Below are 22,377 nucleotides of genomic sequence, written 5' to 3'. Positions count from 1 at the left end.
TCAAAATGACCACGCAAGCCCAGCCGTCTAACCTTAGACAAAGACGATGAAATGAAAGGAGCACGGGAGTCGAATCTGAATTGCAAATGGTTCCATATTTCAGTCAGCCGAGATTTAATTTTCAAGAAGGCCACGTTTAAAAAGCTGCAGTGCGCCGCCGTGCTTCCCAGCTGAATGTTGTTAATTTCTAGAAAGCGTCGCTGATTGCCCACTGCAGGCAGCTAACGTTCTCGATGTGACACGAGGCTTTGTTTGGCAACTCAAATTTTTCCCTCTGCTTCAACATTTCCGCCCAAAAAAAAAAAAAAAAACAGAAAGAGGGAGACAAGTGGCTAGGCGTGCTTCACTTTTTCCACTCGGCTGAACCCAACAAGGAACAGAAACGTTTGCCTCTAAATAGATGGAGGTCATCTCTTATAGCACGATAACGATTACCTCCTTCCATCTGCTACACGTCGATTTTCCTCTTATCCTTGATTGCTGTGTTCTCTACATCTTGGAAAATTAGCTCATTTAGACGCCGCGGCTTAACGCAGGTGCAGCTAGCCCGAACGATCAAAAGATGCTCGGAATGCGTAGATACGCAAATGTTTGGGTTGCTGTCCAAAACAAATGCGGTTTATTGACGTTATGTCGGAAATTTTGCGATAATCTATCGGGGCGGCGCCCTACAGCGTGTATCAAACTACAACGTGTGTATAAATCTTGTCATGTTTGCTCTCGATATAAGCACATGTGGTGCGTCAGTTGCAGGGAACACAGAGAGACACTATGGGGGGGGGGGGGGGTTATAGACTTCACGTATGTGTCTGCGTGCGTAAATGTGCCGGCCACCAGTGCTGCAGGGAGGGCCTGGCGATTAGCAGCTGAGCCTATGTCCCTTTGGGAGCCATCACGACAGAAAGGAGCAGGTGTCCGCACCGTCGCAAACACGCACGCACGCACGCACATGCATGCAAACAAACACGCCACCCCGAGCTATTCATTCACACCCAATTTGGCACATACACTGGGCGCGGCGGCTTCACGGGTGTCTAAGCCCACGCCCACCCAAAGGTCACCGCTCTAATGTACTCCGACCTCCGCGTCGTCTTTCTGTTTAGAATACGATTTGAACATAATCGTGACTGACACGTTTGTTAATAAATCGAAGCGGAAGTCTTTAAGACTTTTTAATTTTTACATTTCGAGACCGATATGAGGAAATGGCATAAAACCTCGGCCATAAATGAAGCTTTCAGACGCACGTAATTACTTCAGTCTAGTGAGAATTTATCTCCAGTCACTGTTTACATGTGCAATTGAATAGTTTGAATAAGCAAAACAATTGGACTTACTGCTATTCATTCTTTCTGCTTAATTCCGCAAAATCCAGCTTAGTCGAGCGGGTCGGAGAAAACATTTAATTTCAGAAACTATTTTTCTGTTTTCTTGGATAATGACCAGTAGAAATTATATTATTAGGCTTGGTGAGAAAAAGCCTATAACACCATTTTTATTTTCTATCCTATTTAGTTGATTTATTGTGACATGAAGTGACAGTGGCATAAATTTATGTTTAGACTGCATGTCAGCCTTACAAAGATTGACAAAAGCGCTATTAGACATCACTGGCCTGCCCGTGTCCTGGATAATCTGCCATGATAACTTCAACTCTGTCATGGCTGACAAATCAGAGTCCAATTTGTAATGAAAACCAAATGTGCCCGCCTGAAGCAACATTCAATTTCCTTCTCAAAGACGATGCCCTTTGGAACACCAATTTGCGATATTGTACTTTGGAGATTTTGCGGGTGAAGACCCCTTATTAGGCAAGATGCAACAACCCTGTGTTGGGAAATGAGCGTGTTGATGCTGAGCTGACAAATGCCAGCCAATACGTGAGAAATGGCCTTTGTCGACCATTCTGGCATGTTGATAAACAACGTCGTTTAAGTCTCCTTGAAAGAGATAGTTAGATGACCAATTGTGTTTTTGTTATCGATTCGCTAATTGCCGAGGATGAGGCGACGCATCTGCTGTCACCGTGACTAAGTGATGAATGTGTGACTTTTGCGAACAACATGAAACAACTTAATGGCCCAACTTTCTCGAGTTTATATTATTTGTTATGGATGCCGTGGAACCTTCTAGAATTAATTCAGTCTGTTTTAGGGTTCATACTTTTCCAAGCAAGTTCAAAAAGAGACAAAGCAAGAGAAAACAAATCCTGGTTTATATATTTTGGTTTTGACGTATGAGCTAAATATGCAAAACCTAAATTTGCTCTTTGTTTATTTGCCGACGGATTATCGCAATATTATACAAATATCGGATTAATTAAATATATTTCATGCTGTTACAAAGTGGTGTATGGTATTAAGTTAAATAAAATATTCTCAAGAAAATATATAAAAATGATGTTTTTGATAAATTAAAGTATTTACAAATAAACCAAAAATCAGTTGATTTATACAAATAGTAAATTCCGGACAGCTTGGTAACCGTTTTTAGCAAATCTTTACAAGTACATATTCCTGCAGTTGTTAAAACTTTGGCCCAATATGAATTCCTAGGAAAAGTGTGTTTGATGTCAGCTATGTTTGTTTAATTTTGCGGTGAAATTAGCTCAGGGGTGGTGCCATTTTAGGCGCGTTAGCATGTTTGTCGTATTGCTAGCTGTAGCTAGCGCATAGTATAAACGACCTCATTGTTCTTAAATAGGAATTTTTGTATTGCTTCATTTTTTCTTGAAGTGTTCCAGCAACATTGAATAGCCCAAGCATGAAGGCATTTAAGTGAAACCCGCTGGATTTTTATTTTCCCCTTTTCTACATTGCCCACTGAATTTTCTCCGAGCATGAGAAAGGGCGGTTAAGCATGAAGTGACATTTCAAGAGCCGGGTTTTGCCGAGCCTCTCCATGTTTTTATCCTAGCGGTGCTACGGGCCATGCCTGCAAATGATGCTTGGATATGTGTCGTTTCTAAAAGGTTATGCCTTATCAAAAGCCGTATATAGCCGAGCCTTTAATGGAGAGCTGCTAGTGTGAGTCGTTTGAGAGGAAATGATCACGATTCGTTGGCACGTGATGTTTGAATTGTAATTTTCTCACCTAATCTCTGCGGTGGAGGTTAGTGAAGGCTAGAACTGACTGCACGGAATAATACAATGAATATGGCGAGGGCAAAAAATTGGTCTATATGTGGGCATGTGCGTGTGTGGGTTGATTAAAGCCGTCGCCAGATGGACCCCAGCAGTCACCCTGTGAGCATGGATGTACCCCGACCGGGATCAAATGCAAAACGTGCTGCTCTCCTTTCGCACTTTGCTATACTCAAACGACCAATCTTACTCCAGCTCTACTTTAACCTCAAGCTATTGTGCTCGGATCCATACTTTTATCCTCGCAAAATGACCGCACAAAGCATACATTGTTTAAAGCCGACAGCCGGGATGTAAGCTGCCGGGCGGCTGAAGTTGAATGAAGTTGAATGTCACCTCAAGCTGCGGACACTCTGCTGTCCAAATGGACAATAATCCACCAGAAGCCTGTCGAGAATACCTGCTGAGTGCCAGCACACATGCTAGAATCTAACAGCCAATGGCAAGCTAAGCCTCTCTGGGCACCTTTCATTTCGGTTTGGTTATAGCCTCTAAGACCTGTCATTATCTAGTCCCAAAAATATAAAACCATAGTCGAGTGGAAGCTTGAAGGTCGAAAGACACATCTTGAAAAATGCAATATTTGGAGACTGGTTTACTCATCAACTCGTTCACTGCCAATGACGGCTAGAGACGTCAAATATCCATTTGAACCAAACGAATGAGTTAAACAAAAATCAACATTTCTTCTACGATGATCACACTCTTACTGTGACAGCAACACGTGGAGACCGCAAAGCCGAAGCCTTTCGCACCAAGAAGCTTTGCGTTAATGTGAAGGCTTGAAGCGGCTGTGACAAATGTAGCGTATAGCCCCATCCAGGATCAGCATGAAGAATTCACTTCTGATCCAAGGAGGTTTTTTTCCCCACGAACTGTGACATGGATACGGTTAAGTTGATGCCTTGCTACTTTATTTACTCATCTCGATAGGGTGAATTTAAGGGAAACTTTCATGAAGGCATAGAAGGGTTTGCTAGTTTTAGTAAAATGTTGGTGACATAGAGAAAATCCGGTGATTGTTGTGTTTTTTGCCAAATATAATAATTCAATCCAAAAGGACAATAGCGTGATTTTGAACTTACAATGAATGTTATTTTCATACGGAAAATTTTCTCAATACTCCGAGTAACTTCCTGTAGTTTGTCAGGCCATTTATTACCTCAACGATGCCCATTTAGTTTTTTGGATGACTCACCGTGAAGTTGACTGTGATCCCGAGATAATTTAACATCATTTGCACCGCCGCGGTTTTAAATACAGTGCCAGTGCGGCAGAGTAGAACCACGTGGCCTTTTCTTCTTTTGTTGAGCAGACAGATGAGAGGCAGGCGATTTGATTTTTACATACAACAGCAGTGCAGGTGCGCTGTGCCTTGGACCATGAAATTACCTCAAATCAGTATCCGCACATTGATTCATGGAAATAAAAGCTGCTCTTAACACTGACGCAAGCATCAGCGGTCAACAAAGTCCAAACCGCTCGTTGTTTCGAACCTCCTCCGTCATCATGCTAATAACCGCTTGATGTCTGAGATTGTCTCCGGACAGACGGACAAGTTGAAGCCTGCAATTCTCATTTGTTGTTCCCGGTAGAGGGTGGACACCTGCCAGCAAAGAGACCATCATCAGTCTGAGTAGCCCAGAAATATGCTTGGGCTGCCAGAGCTTGTAAAGAGCAACTAAATCTGTCCTTCAAGGGCAATGGAGAAGAGCCTAGCTAAGCAGCACACGGCGTCATTATCAAATATATTGGACTCAGGGGACTGCTGTTAAGTTTTCATTTTGAATCAGCCAAACTAAACTTTCTCGGAAAGTGGTGTTGCCACAATTCTGCCCCGCCCCCTTTTCGGAAGTGGTTGTCATGGTAACCAAGTAAACATTTGGTGCTAATCACTAAATGAGGTGAGAAAAAAATGTAATTGTATGGCACCTATGTACTAACAACAAACTTCCATGCTTGTATATCGATTTCCGAGCTCATTAGTGTTGTGACCTGAAGGTTTTTCGATTGATTTACAGGAGCACATTGAACAATACAGGCAGTGTTATGTTGCTGAGACGAAAGCCTTTGAGTCATTAGATTCAGTAGAATCCCACCAACCCACCCTAGAGACAAATAATATAGATAGGGGGGGATGGGAAGAGAGAACAATGCGAGTATTGGACTTGTAGACCGTAAAACAAATAGTGACCTCGACTCTAATAAAGGCCATATCTCAATAAATGCCAGTTGCGTCGCCCACATCTAAACAAATGGAGGCCTTCACCCAAATAGACGGCTCCATTCTTCAATATTTTATCTCAGTTGGTTTATTGTTTTACTTCTATTGGAATTTACATGAAGTCAACAGAAGAAAAATCGGGGCGCGGCAATTTTTATATCCGATCTCAGCTTCCTCTCTGTGGTTGACAAAATAAAAGATATTACCACAATAATGATAATTGTTACACAAGGACATAAAATGCAATAAATGTCAATGTCATTTAAATGAACGATGTTGACACTCATAAAGAGCAACGAAATATATAATATCTTTGAAGGGTAAATCTAGAGAGGCCATCCATGTTGTGAGGCTGTAAAATAGATTTTGCTCATTAGCCCACCTTTAGTTTTTCATTGAGCTTTGTTGGCAGTGCAAATTTGAATTACATTTAGTCTTGTGGATTTGTTTAGGGGGGGGGGTATTTGTTACCAAGCCGACAAGTTTCTCATTCTCTTGTAAAACAAGTGGTAGTTTTCTTTCTTTGCAACATCTCAGCTTGCATCTTCACTTTTTAATAAGAAAGTCTTATATGCGGAGAGAAGACAAGACAGGTGTCGGATAGCGTCGTGTGACAGGTAACAAGGAGCCAAAAGCAAAACTATTATCGCTACGCACACTACTGCATATTCAAATCTGATAAACGACGGATGCTATTTTGTCTTCTCTTTCCTCGTGTTATCGTCAAACGACACATTGGCCGGCTGAATATTGTGCCTCGGCACACAATGTCATGCTCGTGTTTAATCTTTGCTCAGACCGGGATATTCAACATTTCTAGGCCAAAGCAAATAGGAATCCTTGTGAGCCGGTCGAGGATAAAAAAAAAAAAAAAAAAAAAAGAGAGTGTGGAGACACAACAGCGTGTGGTTAATCCATTAAGGTGTGTGACGAGGAGGGGTTCATGGTGAAGAGGCAGGGCGGAGGGAAGGGCGCGGACGGTCCATAACAATTAGCCAGTTCTCTCTTTGCAAATTAGCATGCGAGAAGCGGCGGCTGAAGCACACTTGTGAGGTCGAGCACTTAAAGCCGGAGCTCTCCGCCACTCACAGTTGGAGACTGACAAGCACTTTGTGCTCCAGAGTGTTGTGCGATGTGTTTTTTTTGTCTTTGACGCAGCTTTGCATGTAGATTTGTCCGAATGGGAGTCCGCTGCATGTGTCTTTGTGCATGGCCGTCGTAGCCGATCAGTGAGATGGAGTTTCACGACTTTGAGGGTTAAAGCCACAAAAGTGGTTTGACTTTGGAAAATCTGTGGAATATTGTCAACATATTTTATGTGTGTAGTTGTAGTAGTTGAAATACACGTTTGTACACTCAGAACTTGAAACATTCCTACCAAGTCATTGTTCCCCATGAAGAATTGGAATACAATTAATCGGATTTTTCATCATTTTTTTCATGAGAAAATAACATTCAGATTTTTTGTACATTTTAAAAATGCAGATGAAACAAAATAGTAAAATGTCAGATTTTTTTTAATTATTGTGGTTGTATGGCTTTGTCTGATGTGTGCCACTTGGTTGCGCTATATTACAGACATAGATGGAAATAGTCACAAGTCGTCCAAAAACTGGAGTAATAGTTGTTTTTTGCAGAGGATAAAGAATATATGCTTGTGAGCACTCTTGCATTGTCTGTCTACATGTGTTGCTCCACTGTTTGTTTTCAAACATTTTTTTCCAGAAGGTTTAAGCAAAGCTTTGTGGTTGATACTGCGATTTTATGCTCATTGCTCATCTCACGCTTAAACATGCATTGAAGAATTCCACTTGTCTTGACATAGAGATAATGGGAGCAGAAGAAACGCCCTTGATAGGATCACTCAACCACTCCCTCCATCTGTCCATATACAATATCGTAATGCGCAGCGTGTAGCCTTAACTAGGACATGGCAGCAACATGGTTTCATCTTTCCATCTCTGCTAGTGACACACACGCAAGCTAACCCAAGACTGGAAAGTGAAACAGATTGTGTTTATAGCCAAGGAGCTGCAGTCACTTACGCAGCCTATAAAAACCTCCTGGTCCTGCAGTGTCATCGAATTCTGTAGCGGCAAAGCAAAACAATTGCTCTCCCGTTCTTATTCTCACTTAAAGAAAAAGCCTATTTGGATCTTGTTAGTTATTGCAAAAACAACTCCGCCACTGATTGATTGCATGTGTTATGTAATCTGTTATCTCCAGACAGTAGAGAATTGGAGAATGTCAGTATATTCTTACGTCTTTGTGTCTCATTGAAGACATAGCAGGCAGTTGGTTGGCTAAAGGTTGCTTACAAAAGAAGTTGGGGAGGTCAAAGTGGATAAAATGTTTTCTCTTGTAATGTGATATTTTCATTTTCTGGTTTTCATGAGACGATAGCACGACACAATTGCTTGCTCTTGTGTTATATTTTATTTGACTATACATAATTTATGTACCAACAGGCTCACCACATATTAGCTGGTTGCTAGCAGGTAGTCAAATTAATTCGATTTTATTTTCCAAATAATATTTCTGATGTCCACACAGCCTGATATAGAATGTTTCGTCATTTACTTCTTACATGCCATAACCAAAATGAATTGCACTGTAATGCTATTTAGGGAATGCATGTCTGTGCAATAACTGTGACCAGTGTTGCTTGCCAGGTAAAGCCTGTTTGAGGAAGCAAGAGCTCCCCCTTCTTGTCTGTCTGACACATAAACCCCCAACCGGTTCTTTATCATTATTATTATGATTTGACTATAGGAAACATATTTCACATGCTTTACTAGACTCTGTAATTTATTTAAATATACCCCACTAATTAGTCGTGCATTGTTCAAAGCAATGTGGGTTTCCTTAACTACACAAGAGAGGAAGAAAAGGAGCAAAAAAACACTACAATGATGCTTGTTTTGTTTTTCAACAAAAAGGTTACGCAGAGGCTAAAGACTGCAATAACAAAGTGGCTAATTAGCCGATGGGTAAAACTGAGTGCATTGTATTGCGGGCCGTGTAGTAATGACATTGGCCGATTTCACAATCGTGAAATCGTGTTTGAATGTATAGATTCCCTCACGGTGCCCTCAATGTATCCCACTACCAGTGTGTGTGTGAGTGTGTGTCTGTGTGTGTGCTGTATACATCTTCTTGTATCTAAACTGAGAACGTTTGTGATGACTCCATATTGATATCTTTTGCCACTTTATTGTTTTCCTTGTCCGCTTGATGATCTTGCTTCCTTTGTAATCGATCCAAATTTGATGAAACAGCTGTAAATCTAAATGGTCCTATAAGTGGCAATTAGTGGGGACATTTGAAAAGTTAATAATCAATACAATCAAAGCCCAATTTGTTGTTCGACGTGTAGGAGGCAGCGGGCAGGGCCAGGCTTCGCGATACACACACCAATGCAAATGTACAGAGGACACTCAGTAATAGCTAATTTATATACACAGTGCTGTGCAGGCATCCTATTACCATAGCGCCTGAGGCTGCAATCACTCTCCTCGAGCCCGGCTCCACGTCGCTCTGCCCCGGCTCACTCAGGCACGGAGCTGAGCGGCGATTGATTACTTTGCTGGGATTCAAAAAGCCTTTTCTCTGCCAAAAGCAGGCTGAGGCTGGCGTGTGCCGACGAGGGCTCGGAGCCAGCCAGAGAGCGAGGGTGGGGTGGGCTTGACGGGCAAACCCACACGCCAATGACAGATTCTGCAGGAGCGAGGTGCAGGGGGGGGAGTGGGCGGGCGCGGATCTCCAGTTGAGTAGTAGGGGGACTGGGCGGGTGGCTGGGAGACAAGGGAGGGGGGTGGGAGGCTGGCTGCGCTCGCATCCGAGCTCATCATTCTGCTCTCAGCATCTGTGGAAGAAGGCGATGCCCGCCGCCGCCGCCGCACACCTCCGCTAAGCCGCTCGCCACTGAGGAGAGGAAGAGGAAGCTGAGGACAGAATCGTAAGCGGAAAGTCTCTCGCCGCAAACTAAAAGCTCAGATTGTGTCGCTTCTCTCGGCGGAAGCGTTTGTCGTGTGTGGGGGAATAAGAAGAGAATACAGCAGAGAGAGAGAGAGTGAGCGAAAAGAGAGAAAGATCTTGAGACAACCACCGGCGTCTCCCAAATGGAGTGGAATGGGTTTAAGATGGTAAGGAAAGAAAGCTTCAGGCTTGCCATTACATTTTGCCTTGCTCGCCGCATTTTCTACTACAATGCATTTGAAGACATTATTTTATTGATTGTCTAACTTAGTCAAGAAGGAGAAGTTCGTTCAGCACGTGATTTTGATACGCATTGTGGCAAGAAGGTGGAAGGGAAGAAAAGGAAGCAGCGAGAAGGAAGAATTGTTTTTGCTTCCAGCTTCATTTACCTGCAAGCATGTGCGATACTTAAGTAAGGTGTTCATTTTTTTATACCCGGTTGTTATTTCGACCACTTTCATGTATGCAAAGTAGCCTATGCTAATGAGGTGAGTAGACATGTTATCCGTCATGCTGCTCGTGTAGGTGCGTTTGAGTTCCGCGCATGCCCCCCGGATTATCATTTTTAACGCTGTGAGATGATGAGGAGTGTGTGAATGAACCTGCTTTGGGGCCCAGCATCTTGTACTTTTTTTTGCTCAACTTCCAACTTTGCATCCATCACCATCAAGAAAAGGGGGGCGGTACCTTGATAACAAAAAAAACGAGCGGCCATGTTTGCTTGGCTTGTCTCCTCAACTGTCAGGTGTCAGACAGTTTTATTTCCTTGCAGAAAGTGAAATTCTATACGATTCCATCCATCTGTTTGCGGAATGACTTTTCAGAACAGACTGACTCGGCGTTTGCCAGCGAGAACATTTGCAGCGCTACAATTAATCCATCTGAGAGTAAATGTTTGATTGTGTATGTTCCTTGCCTCTTCGCATTTGATGCAATCAAAATGCTAATAAGACCCCCCCCCCCCCCCCCCCTCCTCTCACCACTCTGCTTGTTGACCAGGACCCTTTGCAAGTTAAGTGAGGCGTGGATGCTTAGCAGCAACACGTGATTGATGGAGGCAGAAAATGATCCAGGCGGATGGACATGAACCGAGAGCTTCTACATCACATACAGCTAGAGAGACGAAGGAAGAAAAGGGTGCAAATAGAAAAGAAGGAGTTAAAAGTCATCACTGGAGAAGGTGTGATTTGAGCCTTCTGATGTGAGCCAGTGGGGCGCCTGAGCTATCACCTCATGCACGCCCGCACACACACACGCACGCATACACACGCAAGGATAGCAACATCCAGTGACTCTATTACCCTCAGGCGGAACACGGTGAGCTCCAAGGTTACACATCAATGCTAATAGGATGGGGGTGTGTAAGGAATTTATTATAGCGGCTGTGCAGCTAGCAAATATATGTGGAGTGAGTTAAATGTAAGTGAAGATCAGAGAAACGTAAGATCGTCACGTGTCGATGTTGGAAGATGACGAGCCACTATTTAAAAGTCAAAGTGAGGAATATCAATGTAGAAAATGCAGGAAGACACATGCCAACCATCTTAAACAAACGAGAATAATAATAGTGGAAAATTTGCACTGAAAATATATTTATAGTGTACTGGCAATAGTGGATTGACAATGATACTGGCATATACAGTAATAGTGTATTTTTTGGGTGTAAAGAATATTGGAATATATTATATATATATAATAAATAAATAATATATATGCATTTATAGTATTAACACAGTCAACTAAAAATATATTTACATGTACACATATTTTCCTAATTTGCATTTATGCATTTGCACTCGCAGATTACGGTGCAATTGATCACATTTGTAGGAAGATAGCAGTAAGTGTATTTGTATTAATGAATCTGGAGGTGAGTTGGAATGGAGATAAGTAATGTGTAGATCTTTTTCACATTTGTATGGGATCTCAGAATAAATCAATTTGAAGCGTGTTTGTAAATACTCTGGGCAGATGGTCAAAGATACTGTCGATTGTAATTGAATGGTGATTGCGAAATTTTGTCTCAGGCCAATGTAGGAGTGGAACATTTGTTTGAAATTGTCACTTCCTCGTTGAAAAAGGTGCTATCGAGGTCAAAGATCGATTTGAACTGGGCTTGCATTGAATGAGTTCATTATGGAGTGCAGTACTTGGCTGCTACCAGCAGAGGCGCTGTTGATTGGATCTCAACTGTGTGTGGCCTAAAGCGGATCAACTGTTACTTGTTGAGTTGAAACTGAAATTAATTTGTCTGCCACTCAAGAATAATATCAATCGACTAATTAAGCCGTTACTATCTTAAAACATTGGTTTTTTTTATACTGAGAATGTTTGGTTTGCCTTTTATTCTTGTTCGTTTTACTTTTTTTTTTTTTATATAGCCAGAATGGAATGTTTTTATTGACTATAAATGTCTGCCAAATGTTTTTGAACCAAAGGCTGGATGGAAGCATTTAATGAGCTAAAAGCCTGTTTGAATAAGAAGCCGCTCGCTGTAACAATCTCTGTCCCAATTAGCACGCTTTGGTTTTTAAATATTCCTTTTGTGCGAAGCCTAAACACACATGAAGACTCACAAAACGCTCACAATGAAAATTTAATGGGCTTGCACAGCGACATCCTTCATTTATTTAAAAATGCTTTTGTTTTGATTTTTTTTTTACCCTTTGCATTTTCAAAAAACGGCAGAAATCCGAAAGGCATGGCAAGTCATTCCGCTGTGAGCGGAGCGGCATTCACAAATACTAGACCTAATTCCTTTGGCAGCAGCTCAAACTGCTACAGACAGACACATAATCAGCTGGGGAGCGTTAGCGCCTCAGCCCACTAGCAAACACAAGACCGAGCCCTTGTTGTGCATCGCTGCTTTTCAGAATAAATATCCCGATGGAAAATACAGTGGGAGGAAAGAGGTATTCATGTGTATATAGCTCTTTGTTCCGCAAAAGATACAGAAGGAAGAGACGGCAGCTTTCTTAGCCACTTTGCCGCTCATTCTCTATCTACCGCTCCTTCTGTCTCTCATCCTCCACTGTACGCTGTGTGTTTTCCTATTCATACAGATGTTTGGATTTGAGTGGCAGTTTCTCCCGAGACTGTGCGCACGCGGCTGACTCGTCTCATCTGCATTTTGCATCCCAGGAAACAAAGCAGAGCAGAAAGCCACGTAAAGTGTGTGTGTGTTGTTTAGCTCTGGCAGCTTAACTGGCCCCTGAGCTGTTGCTGAATGATGTTTAAAGGACATTTCAAGGTCGAGCTTTCGACAGTCCTCGCCGCCGCTGACATATTAAACATTTATGCATTTCTGTAACCAGATGAATTATAGATTAAACATGAAACGGAACATGCTGCAAAATGCCACTATTGTGGTTGATAATAGACACATTGCGGTCTACAAACACGCAGTCACATGACACATCCTAAGCCTGCCTTATCTTCTCTATAGCAACACAATAGCTCAGCTTGTCATGTGTCGTGGTCAAATAAAAGATAACTACAGTAGAGGGAGACATATGCCATAGCCATATGATCTTAATTTGGACCTAATTGTAGACCTTTGTAAATATAACAATAGTGCCTTGAGATAGTGGTTGGATTCATGCTTGTAATAATTTCAAATTAAAAGAAAATGACCTCTTTGCAGCAGCCAATCATAGTGAAGTTGCGTATGTCCTAACTAGACTCGTCTCCGACCTCCTCAGTACGGCACTAATATTGTCATTCTACGCAGAAGTTGTTGAGCATACGACGGAGTGCTGTTGAAATAAAACAATTGTTTTCACTAATTCACAGAAAAAAAAGTTCTAAAATGGAGTTTTTTTACAATCAAGCCAACTTTGATGCATGTAGAATTGGTTGTAAAGCAGTTGTCAAGAAAAAAAACCACACAAATTTTGAGGGAGGTTTTGGAGCGCATGTGAAACTAAAAATAGCAAACCAGCTGAAATTGTGGTTATCAAGTTAAGTGGCTGTCGGTTAAACATTTCAGTGCTTACAATACTGTATTCCGGGAATATAATTCTCACTGCAGTGTATTGGGTGAAAATGAGATTCCTATCAAGCCGAACGAAAACAGCGTTAGCACCTGTCAAGGAGATATGCCGTGCTTGGTGGGTGGAGGAATGGTTGAGGTCAGTGGAAAGATAAATGTGCACTCGCTCATTGATGTGCGGTTTTCCGCCATGACGCTGTCACACGGTGGCAATCAGCTGCCTTCTCCCGGACGTTTGCCTCTGTGGAGTCGAGCGCGCTATATGAACAGAGATAGTATCCTGTGGGCATTTTCAATTACCCCGCTCTGTACAGCAGTAGGGGGGATTAATCTGCTCGTTTGAATGCGCGCCACACTTAATGGTTTAGCCGGTGTGCCGCCGGCCTCGTCCGTTAACTCTGATGCTATACATTTAGGCTTTTGAATCTTCTCTCTTTCTGCTGCAGTCAGAGCCATTTGTGATTTTGATTGCACCATTCTACCATCAAATTACAGAGTGAGATTAAATACTCACACAATGAGTGCCTGGACATGTCTAGTTTACCGGGTTTGGGATTTTGGAAGACCACGTCGTGCTGATTTGGGGAATCTCTGAATCACCTTAAAATTTGGTGGCAGAGAGTTGACCATTTTTTTTTCTTCTATTTTGGTAAATAGTCTTAGTGTATTTAATTGAGGCACAGGGAGACCTGGATGTATGCGATGTAACATTTCAATCAGAAATATGACACCAGCATGGGACAGTCCCTTTAAATCATTCAAAGAAATTCATTGAACGAATTATCATTATCGCATTTAAATAATGTTTAATAAAAAATCGGGATGACTTTCCGCCATGTCTTGATTGGTGACGCCCACATGAAAGCCTCTACCTGTGTCAAGTTGCGTCCGTCTAAGAAATAACTGTCTGGCTCTACCTTTGTGTAATGACTTGCGCATACATAACATTTGAAAAAGTAAGCTCCAGTAGTGACTGCAAATTCAGGATCTAACATACCCGACTGATGTATTGCTGAGGGTGTTTAAAATTCATGAAATGGTTTAATTTTAATGTAGCATTGTCAAGGCTTGAAGTTGTGACTGCCGTATTTTCTCAAATAGTGCCCGGAGGTGTTCATTTACTCTATTGCCAGACGTTTTAGGTGACTTATTTGGAAAAGTACTTATGAATGTTTGAAACAAGACACCGCGGAAAAACAGTTTCTACGTATATTAGGAGAGTACTGTATTTCTATCCATCTCTATTTATATGGTATATATCCTTATATATCTATACATCTGTCTATCGCTAATTAGCTAGGTAGCGGTCTGAGCTACAGTATGTGTCTGAAAGTAAACTGTTAAATCATTCAATTAGCAATCAGAGTGTTTCTCTATCAGGCTTGTAGTCACATCTCGCCCACTTCCATTTCTTCATTGACCCCATCACGCCGTCTACCCATTAAGACACATGACGGACCGCGGTCCTTTTCCCTGAATCCATTTGATTATATGAGCTCAAGCTCCGTTTTAGAGCGGAATCAATAACCAGATGATCTGGGCCCTCACACTAAAAATGTTAGAGTGGTGCTCACTCTAACTTGTTTTGAAAGAACCACACGGGAGACAGTATGCCCTTTTTAAGCATTTGCAAATGGAGAGCCATTCGTCGCTGTGCGTACAGCGATGATCGAATGAGGTCTGACTCTGGCCTCTTGCAAGAGCATTTTTATTAAGAGAAACAGGGTGGGGGTGAGAGTGGACTGGATGGAGAGAAAGCCCTTGACCTCCAGTCAAAGCATAGCAGGGGGTGTTTTACGACATTGTGTAGGATGGGACAGCTAGGTTATTTATTACAGGTTACATTCCAACATAAGCATAAAACTAATCTAGCTCGGTTATTTATTACAGGTTACATTCCAACATAATCATACGATCAAGATAATCTGTAAACCCTAACAAAAAACAACAGCGGCACACAGTCCGACACGGCGTCGCACTCTTCGGAATGAATTCTCTTGTGCGGCGGTCGGTTGATGCCTGCGTGATTTAGCTCCATGCCTTTGCTGCAAGGCGCACATTTCGAGTCGTGTTGTGTGTGAGATGCAGCTGATGGGGGGAAGGAGTGATCAGATTAGAAGGAGCACTGCCTCTACTTAGTAGCCGGGCCCAGTGTTTCTCTCTCGCTCACTCTCGTTGTGTTGGTAAGTGCTGTGCTGTAGGTTTTCTTATCGTGCAGCTCCAGGCTGTTTATAGCTTTGTTATAAATACCTGCTCGACAAAGCCAACATTAACACTTGCAGCCTCAAACCAGTTTTAATTGGAACACCTGCTATGAATTTAACGGAAACTGTTTGAGACGAGTTTGTTTCTTTTTCGCTCTCTCGGGAACGTTAGATGATAGGCAGCAGTTGTTTTGTTCGTCAAGGACTTTCCTTGCTCTAATGTACAGTTTTGTATTTCTAATATTGTGAGGCAATGCGAGCGCACTAGAGCAACTTCCGATTTAAAGATCCAATGATAATGAAAGAGTTGATGTATTCATATTGTGGGTTTATTGTATCATATTAATATTTGGACTCAATCGTTTTGTAAACTGGAGTATTATAAACTACCTTCATGGTTACAAGTTACAACTGCAACCTTCACAGAGTAGAAACGATCCAACCTTGGATAAGAACACAATTTTACAACTCCATTGATACTGCACTTCCCTGAATTTTGTCATTGGAATTTCACTCAGAGGAGACCAAAAACAAATTTTGCAGATGACAGTCAAGTGGATCGGCAACATGAATGTGAACAACATGTTTTATTTTTTGTAAATGAGTAAATCTGTTTTGGCTACAACTACTCAAAGAGCAATGAAAACATGCCCTTGTGGGAAGAAATAATAATTCAATGTGTTATTCAGTCATCAAAACAGAACTTTCTTCAGATGTTTTCATACATCAGTTTTATTCCATCTAATAAGTTCATAGTTGTCTATTTGATTGCAATATACCAATTTAAGGTTGTTTTTTGTGGTCTGTGGGGTCTTACATGGTGAGTGATGTGGGTGTCATAAAAAAGGAATGTGAAGTTGCTTAGTAATTCATCTGCTCGTGAATGAATTTTTTTATTACACGTTTTGTTTTCTTGGAATTTCTTAGATAAAATGATTGAAAGTGCTCTGGCTTTTTGTAATCAAATTAATTGAGGTATTCATTGCATTGTTTTTCCCCAAGTCATGACAACTGACCTTAAGTGAGCTTTTATAGCAAACTTTCACTTTTTATCGCTCATAAACAACATCAAAAAGTTGGGCCTCTCGTGTGATGCGATGTCATCAGTTGTATTCATGACAAATTGTTACTTGCATGCACCAAAACTCCAAATATGGAGTCCATGTTCTGCAGGATGAGGACATTTTAAAAAGAAGTGCATCAAGTGCTTTTATGTGCAATAAATGCGTGCACGATGAAGGCCCGATCGAGGCTGACAGTACTCATTCATCATAAACACGTTTAATTACTGAAGAGCCCCTCGATGTACGACACGTGACAGGCAGCCCCACTAAAACGTTAATGACACCGAATTCAAGATGAAATCCCGTAGGGGACGTGATTTAGTCTCTTCAATTCGCCGCTACGTGCTAACATAGGGCCGTGATAGCAATCACTCCCATTTGTCATACACGGGAATTAAACAGCAACGTGCGGCAGAGACATTTCGTTGGTGGAGATGTAAAAATGACTTTAGGAGATTGCTGTGTGGATGATGCCACCAGCCCGAGATAGGATGGAGGAATCGGGGCAAGGGCCACCAGGCTGGAGAGTGTTTTGAGCACAAGAGTGAAAACAGGGGACCTTTTGATGAGAACCAGAGAGGCCAGGTCAGGGGTAGGGCGAGGGGACTGGGACTTTGGCTGCCAGGCAAATCCTGGCTTTCCTTCAATTCCTCTTCCAGCACCCTTCTGCCCCTCGCTCCCCGATGCCTCAGGCTGTGGCCAAACAGCGAGGCAGGTGTCCAGCTGATCTAACACCCCCGCAAGGGAGGAACTTTAGTGCAGCCGTCACTGTAGCTGCACAAATTGAAGTGTCATCTCTAGAGTGAAGATGCTCACCAGTTTTCTGCATGCGTTGGTGCAGATTTGGGATTCAGCCAGTGGACAAATGTCCTCAGCTAAGGAGAATGTAAATCTTGGGAGTGGATGCGTGCAATGTGCGTGTCTGGGAGTGAAAGATACAGTGGATATGAATAGATCCCTGCAGGTCTTCATTGTCCTTCTTGGTCATCGTTTATGAGATTGGTGGGGATGTTTATCCACTCCTCAAATAGCTAAAGCCAATACATACGTGGCGCTACAAAAATAAAGAAGATTATGGCCACGGAAAATGTTAAAAATACACAAATCAGTTATAACAGAAATGTAATCTGATCAGAATAAAAATGACATTTTGTATGTTAATATCTATGTGAATAAGTGAAATCAATATTGCATGCAAATAATGCAAAATAGTTATCATTCATAAACAAACATATATAATATAGGGACAGTCAGTTTAAGTTAATCCAGATAGTTACATTTAGTAACAAAATTGTAATATAAAGAGATATAAAAATGTAATTTTATGATAATGGCGTGTGATGACAAATTTTAAATCAAAGTTTATATGAGAGTAGATTAATTTGACAAAACAAATATCTGGTAAATATATTAGAAAAAAAATACAAAATGTAATTTTTCAAGAATATACTCAATTTTAGAATTTAAAAAAAAGCTGTCATTATTCAACAATTTGGCTTCTAAGTGCGGCACAAATTTTCCCTTGTAATACCTCAAATACAAATCTTGAGCAAACCCAAATGAGTTATTGATAGAGACCTATTAGACCCCCTGGGCAATCTGCCGTATCCTGTCATGGCGTGACCTTCGACCCTATGCAAGTGTGTGCTGATTACCCAGGAGCCGTGAGAGGGTGTTGGAAAACGGCATCGATTTCGCTCAAAGCCTCAATTGTCACAAGGAAGAAGAAAAACGGCAGTGGGAGACAAGCCAAAGTTAAATGAAAAATTGCTTAGATACACATCTCGCGTTTTCTGGAACATTTATTATTCCAAGTCGCACAGATTGAAGAGAGGCAGAGGAAAAGAATCCATTTGGTAAAGTAGATGCTGATCGATGGGATGGAGGCAGGCCGGTGAGAGTGCAACAAAGGAGTGTGCGTTTGTGTGCGTGTGTGTGTTTGCATATCCCAGATTACTTTCACCAATTGATCCAGCGCAGCATCTGTCTGACCTGCATGACATTTTCTGAGTTCACAAGACACTGGTAAAGTTAAAAGGACAAGAAGATAAGCATGAGAGAAATGTAAATATCATCAACTGCGTATAAAAAGCACAAGCAAGAACTAAATTTGGTTCTTCGTTTTGTTTTCACTATAATAGGTACTTGATCATCACACTAATTGTTTGGACCATTTTTAATAAATTCCACACAATGTTTTCTCCACATTCCTGTTCTTGAAAAAAAAAATATCCAGCATAAGGAAATAACAATATCAGACACAAGATGGAGAGACAAAAAGTCTATCGAGTCAGATGGTCGCTTGCACCCTGGCTCCATTTTGTAACTGCCAAGCAGCGTGTCTGTCAGCGGAACGCTTCTGCAGCATCCTGTCTACTCTGCATTCTCCTCAGCCTCCGTTCTTTTCCCGGCCAAGTCGGGCTCCATCGATTGTCTGAGCTTTGCGAAAGCTAAAACAGAGGCGATGAGGGGAGCTCGCACTGGCTCAGCACTCTCCGTAGCGCAGCGACTCTCCATGCCGTAAAAGCCGCAGTGGCGTGACAAAGGTCAAAATGAGATGAGACGACTCAGGGAATTGTTCACATAACCGTCCCGAGTGAAATATAGTTACCGAAGAGTATTGCATTACGAGAGCGCTTTGGAAAAATGGATTCATAAACAGTAAAGCAAAGATAAGTTTGTTCCATTAGTATTTTGGACTGCTAGACAAATACAAATGTACAGCCGCTTCCTTAGCTGGAGGCAGACTGCAGCACCCAGACACCACCAGCCAAGCAGTCCAAGGAGACAGGAAGCACTTTTGTGGCATCAAATATTAATGGCCCTATAGAGCGTATTGATTATATAATAGGTTTTCCCGGCATCTGAGCACAAGCTGAAATGTACTCCCTGAATAATTGAAAATGTATCCATGAGCGGATTTCCATCTAAATGCTTGCTGAATGTAAATTGCACCTTTATTTGTGATTTCATCCAAAGATGCATGCGAATATGATGGATGAACTTGCATTTTGTTTGTTTTAGCCAATGGTTGAGCATTGACTATTGTGGCTCACATACTACATCTGCTTGCTGCTTGTTCCACGCGATGAGCACGCGTGTAGACGCTGTGATGACGCCGCATTGTCTGCTTGTCGCGGCACGCCTCGCCTCACCGCGCTGACGTGCTATGTGAAGCGACAGCTTTGCAGAAGGGGTGGAAAAAAAATGCTTTTGATGTTCACCTTTGTCTAACGTTTCCTTCTTTCAGGCTCGCTTATAGGCGTCATTTTTAATAGATGGTTGTTTTAATATGTAGGGTGTGTGGTATAGTTTTGGTTTGTAATTTGTTTATAATTATTGGCATTTGAGCCAAGCTATTGTTTCATCCTTTGAAACGAGAACAGTTGTATTTTTTTTATACACCCGAATAAAAACCTGCAAAATATTACAGTGGTACCTCCAATAGAGATTTAAAAGATTTTAAGACAATTTCACGTCTACATAACATTGCATAAAGTCAGCATATTGGGAGAGACTTGACTGAAATGTCTGTGTGCCTCAAGCTTTTATCAAATTATTAATTTGATATTTTGCTTTTAATGTAACATTATTAGAGAGAAGAATAATATTTACTTAGTTATATACGTTGAAATCATTATAAATGGATGTAGTTTAGCGTCTCTTGCTAGGTGCTAGCTAGTTGTTGTCGGGATTGTCGTTTGTTATCAGGCAGTTTGATGTTAACTTCTTTTTACACTTGTGTGATAGTTAAAAGGAAGTAATCCCAAAATGTCAAACTTCAAGTCAGATTCTGCAAAGTTTTTGGTCTAAAAAGAAATCTGTTGAGCTTCCACCGTACAAACGTCACGCTCATTTGTTTCTTTGTAGAAATGCTTTTCGTGTCTCGCGAAAACCATTGAAATGAATCCATTGACATATTTTGGTCTTCACTTGACTAAAACAAAAGTGGCTCAATTTCTGACCTATTTGTCCATGTGTCTCCTTCTTCATTTTTTGACACTTCTTTCTCACTTGGACCTCCATTAAGCATTCTCCACCAAGTTTACAAGACACATTGACAAGCGAACATGTGCAGTCGAGTCTGGCTCTCTCTCTGACCTCATCTCTCTTCCTTCTTTGAAGCACGGGGAGTACCATCCACATTGCTCATCTTTTTCTTTTTGCTTCTTGCCTCCAACTGATCACCCGCTCCCTCCCTCCCCTCATCCCTCTGAAGGAGTGAATGAAAGCAGAGGTCATCCCGCCTCCCTTTGCCTCTCCTGCTAAATTGGCTGCTAGTGGCATCCATTGCTGTAGGCGTTAATGCCCCCACCAGCCCGCCTCGCTCTCGAGAGCCGCTGAACAGACTTCCTGCTCATTTGTGACATTTCTGTGTCTTCAACCGTAGGCTTGTTTACCCGTGGATAGCAAGAGGGAAACCCTCATTATATACTCATAAACCCAAGGTCATCGTGGGGACCACACCAATCTGCTGGTTGTTGTTTTTTTGTGGAGCAACCAATGCCACTGAGGCAATCCTATCACACACACCAACATAGTTTGATATATTTTTGACAAGTGACTTCTGAGCCATTTTTGTTTTAGTGGTTGACATAGTACTTTGTGAGCTTTCATACCTCCCCCACCTGTCTCTTCCTCTCACTTCCTCTCATCAAAAAAACAACACATCCCAAATGCTACCCTAAACAAAGTGCAAAGTGAGTGTATGATGCTGACGGTGGGCTGTGCACCCCTCCCTCCCTACCTCCCCCCCTCCCTCCATGTGCTCCGCTCCATAGGGGTCGACAGAGACACAGTGGCGTCAGGCAGAGCTCCCGCAGCTCCAGGGCTGGGCAGAGAAGGGATTGCTGACACAGCCAAAGATGGTAAGGAGACTACTGCTGCTGCCAAAATGGATGGCCCGGGCCAATTTACACAACCATCAAGTAATATGATCTGATATTGTCTTGTGTTTACACAATTACCCATCAGAAGTAATACTGGTGACTGAGACGGATGGATGGATGGATGGATGGATGGATGGATGGATGGATGGATGGATGGATGGATGGATGGATGGATGGATGGATGGATGGATGGATGGATGGATGGATGGATGGATATATTTGGGTCTCAGGAGGGCTTAGCCAAAGTGTGAAATCACGCAACCAAGTCAGTCTTTTATGTGCCTGTATTTAAAACATGTTTTGTGAGTAAGCCTGAATTTTGCAAAAATACGTCATCTCAATTGAGCCGCTTCTACACGGAGGTCTTTCTGAACATGGCATAAAGATCTGACATTTTTAAGCCCCTGTTGGACTCAACTGTCACAAACAAGATGTCAACATCAAAGTGTAAGCAAAGCCGCATTTCATCTTGTTGGCTTCACAGACTAGCGGTAGTTAACATAGTTGGCTTCCAATAATAAGCACAGAATTGATCGCTCGGTAAAGTTGTCAACACGCTTGGCGATCAAGTGCCGACTCGGTGACAAACTGATGACTTCTCGCGGGAAAATGCAATCCTTGCTGGTGGTTTTGTTTCGACAGCTCAACACTGAAAACAGGCTAATTTCAACCAGACCAAAATAGGGTGTGTGAAGTGTGCTTTTATTTTTTTTTCTGCTTCAGTAGAAGAAACTACTCGAAAAAACTGGAAGCAGAGAAGATTGTAAGAGTCTGCAGGATGTGCACTGACTTCTTTCCACAGCTCTGAGCTCCAATGTGGGTGATGAGGAGCAGCCAGCATGTTCCCTACTACAATAAAGCGACATGCTAAGGAGCACACATGC

At 42.0% G+C, this 22,377-nt stretch overlaps 1 protein-coding gene across 7 annotated transcripts in view; it reads left to right on the top strand.

Moving 5' to 3' along the window:
* elavl4 (ELAV like neuron-specific RNA binding protein 4) overlaps nt 1-22,377 on the top strand; it is a 61,626-nt gene that overhangs the window by 2,727 nt on the left and 36,522 nt on the right. For 5 of the 7 annotated variants that reach the window (XM_037250710.1, XM_037250711.1, XM_037250708.1 and 2 more), the window contains one exon: nt 21,386-21,472. In XM_037250710.1, coding sequence (XP_037106605.1) covers nt 21,386-21,472 — 87 coding nt within the window. Of the gene's footprint in view, nt 1-6,882; nt 9,513-21,385; nt 21,473-22,377 lie in introns of those variants that run through there. The other 2 variants (XM_037250713.1, XM_037250714.1) reach the window with 2 other exon arrangements.

This window comes from Syngnathus acus, chromosome 4, assembly GCF_901709675.1.
Source record: "Syngnathus acus chromosome 4, fSynAcu1.2, whole genome shotgun sequence".
Lineage (NCBI taxonomy): Eukaryota > Metazoa > Chordata > Actinopteri > Syngnathiformes > Syngnathidae > Syngnathus > Syngnathus acus.
This window is presented reverse-complemented; position numbering and strand designations above follow the sequence as displayed.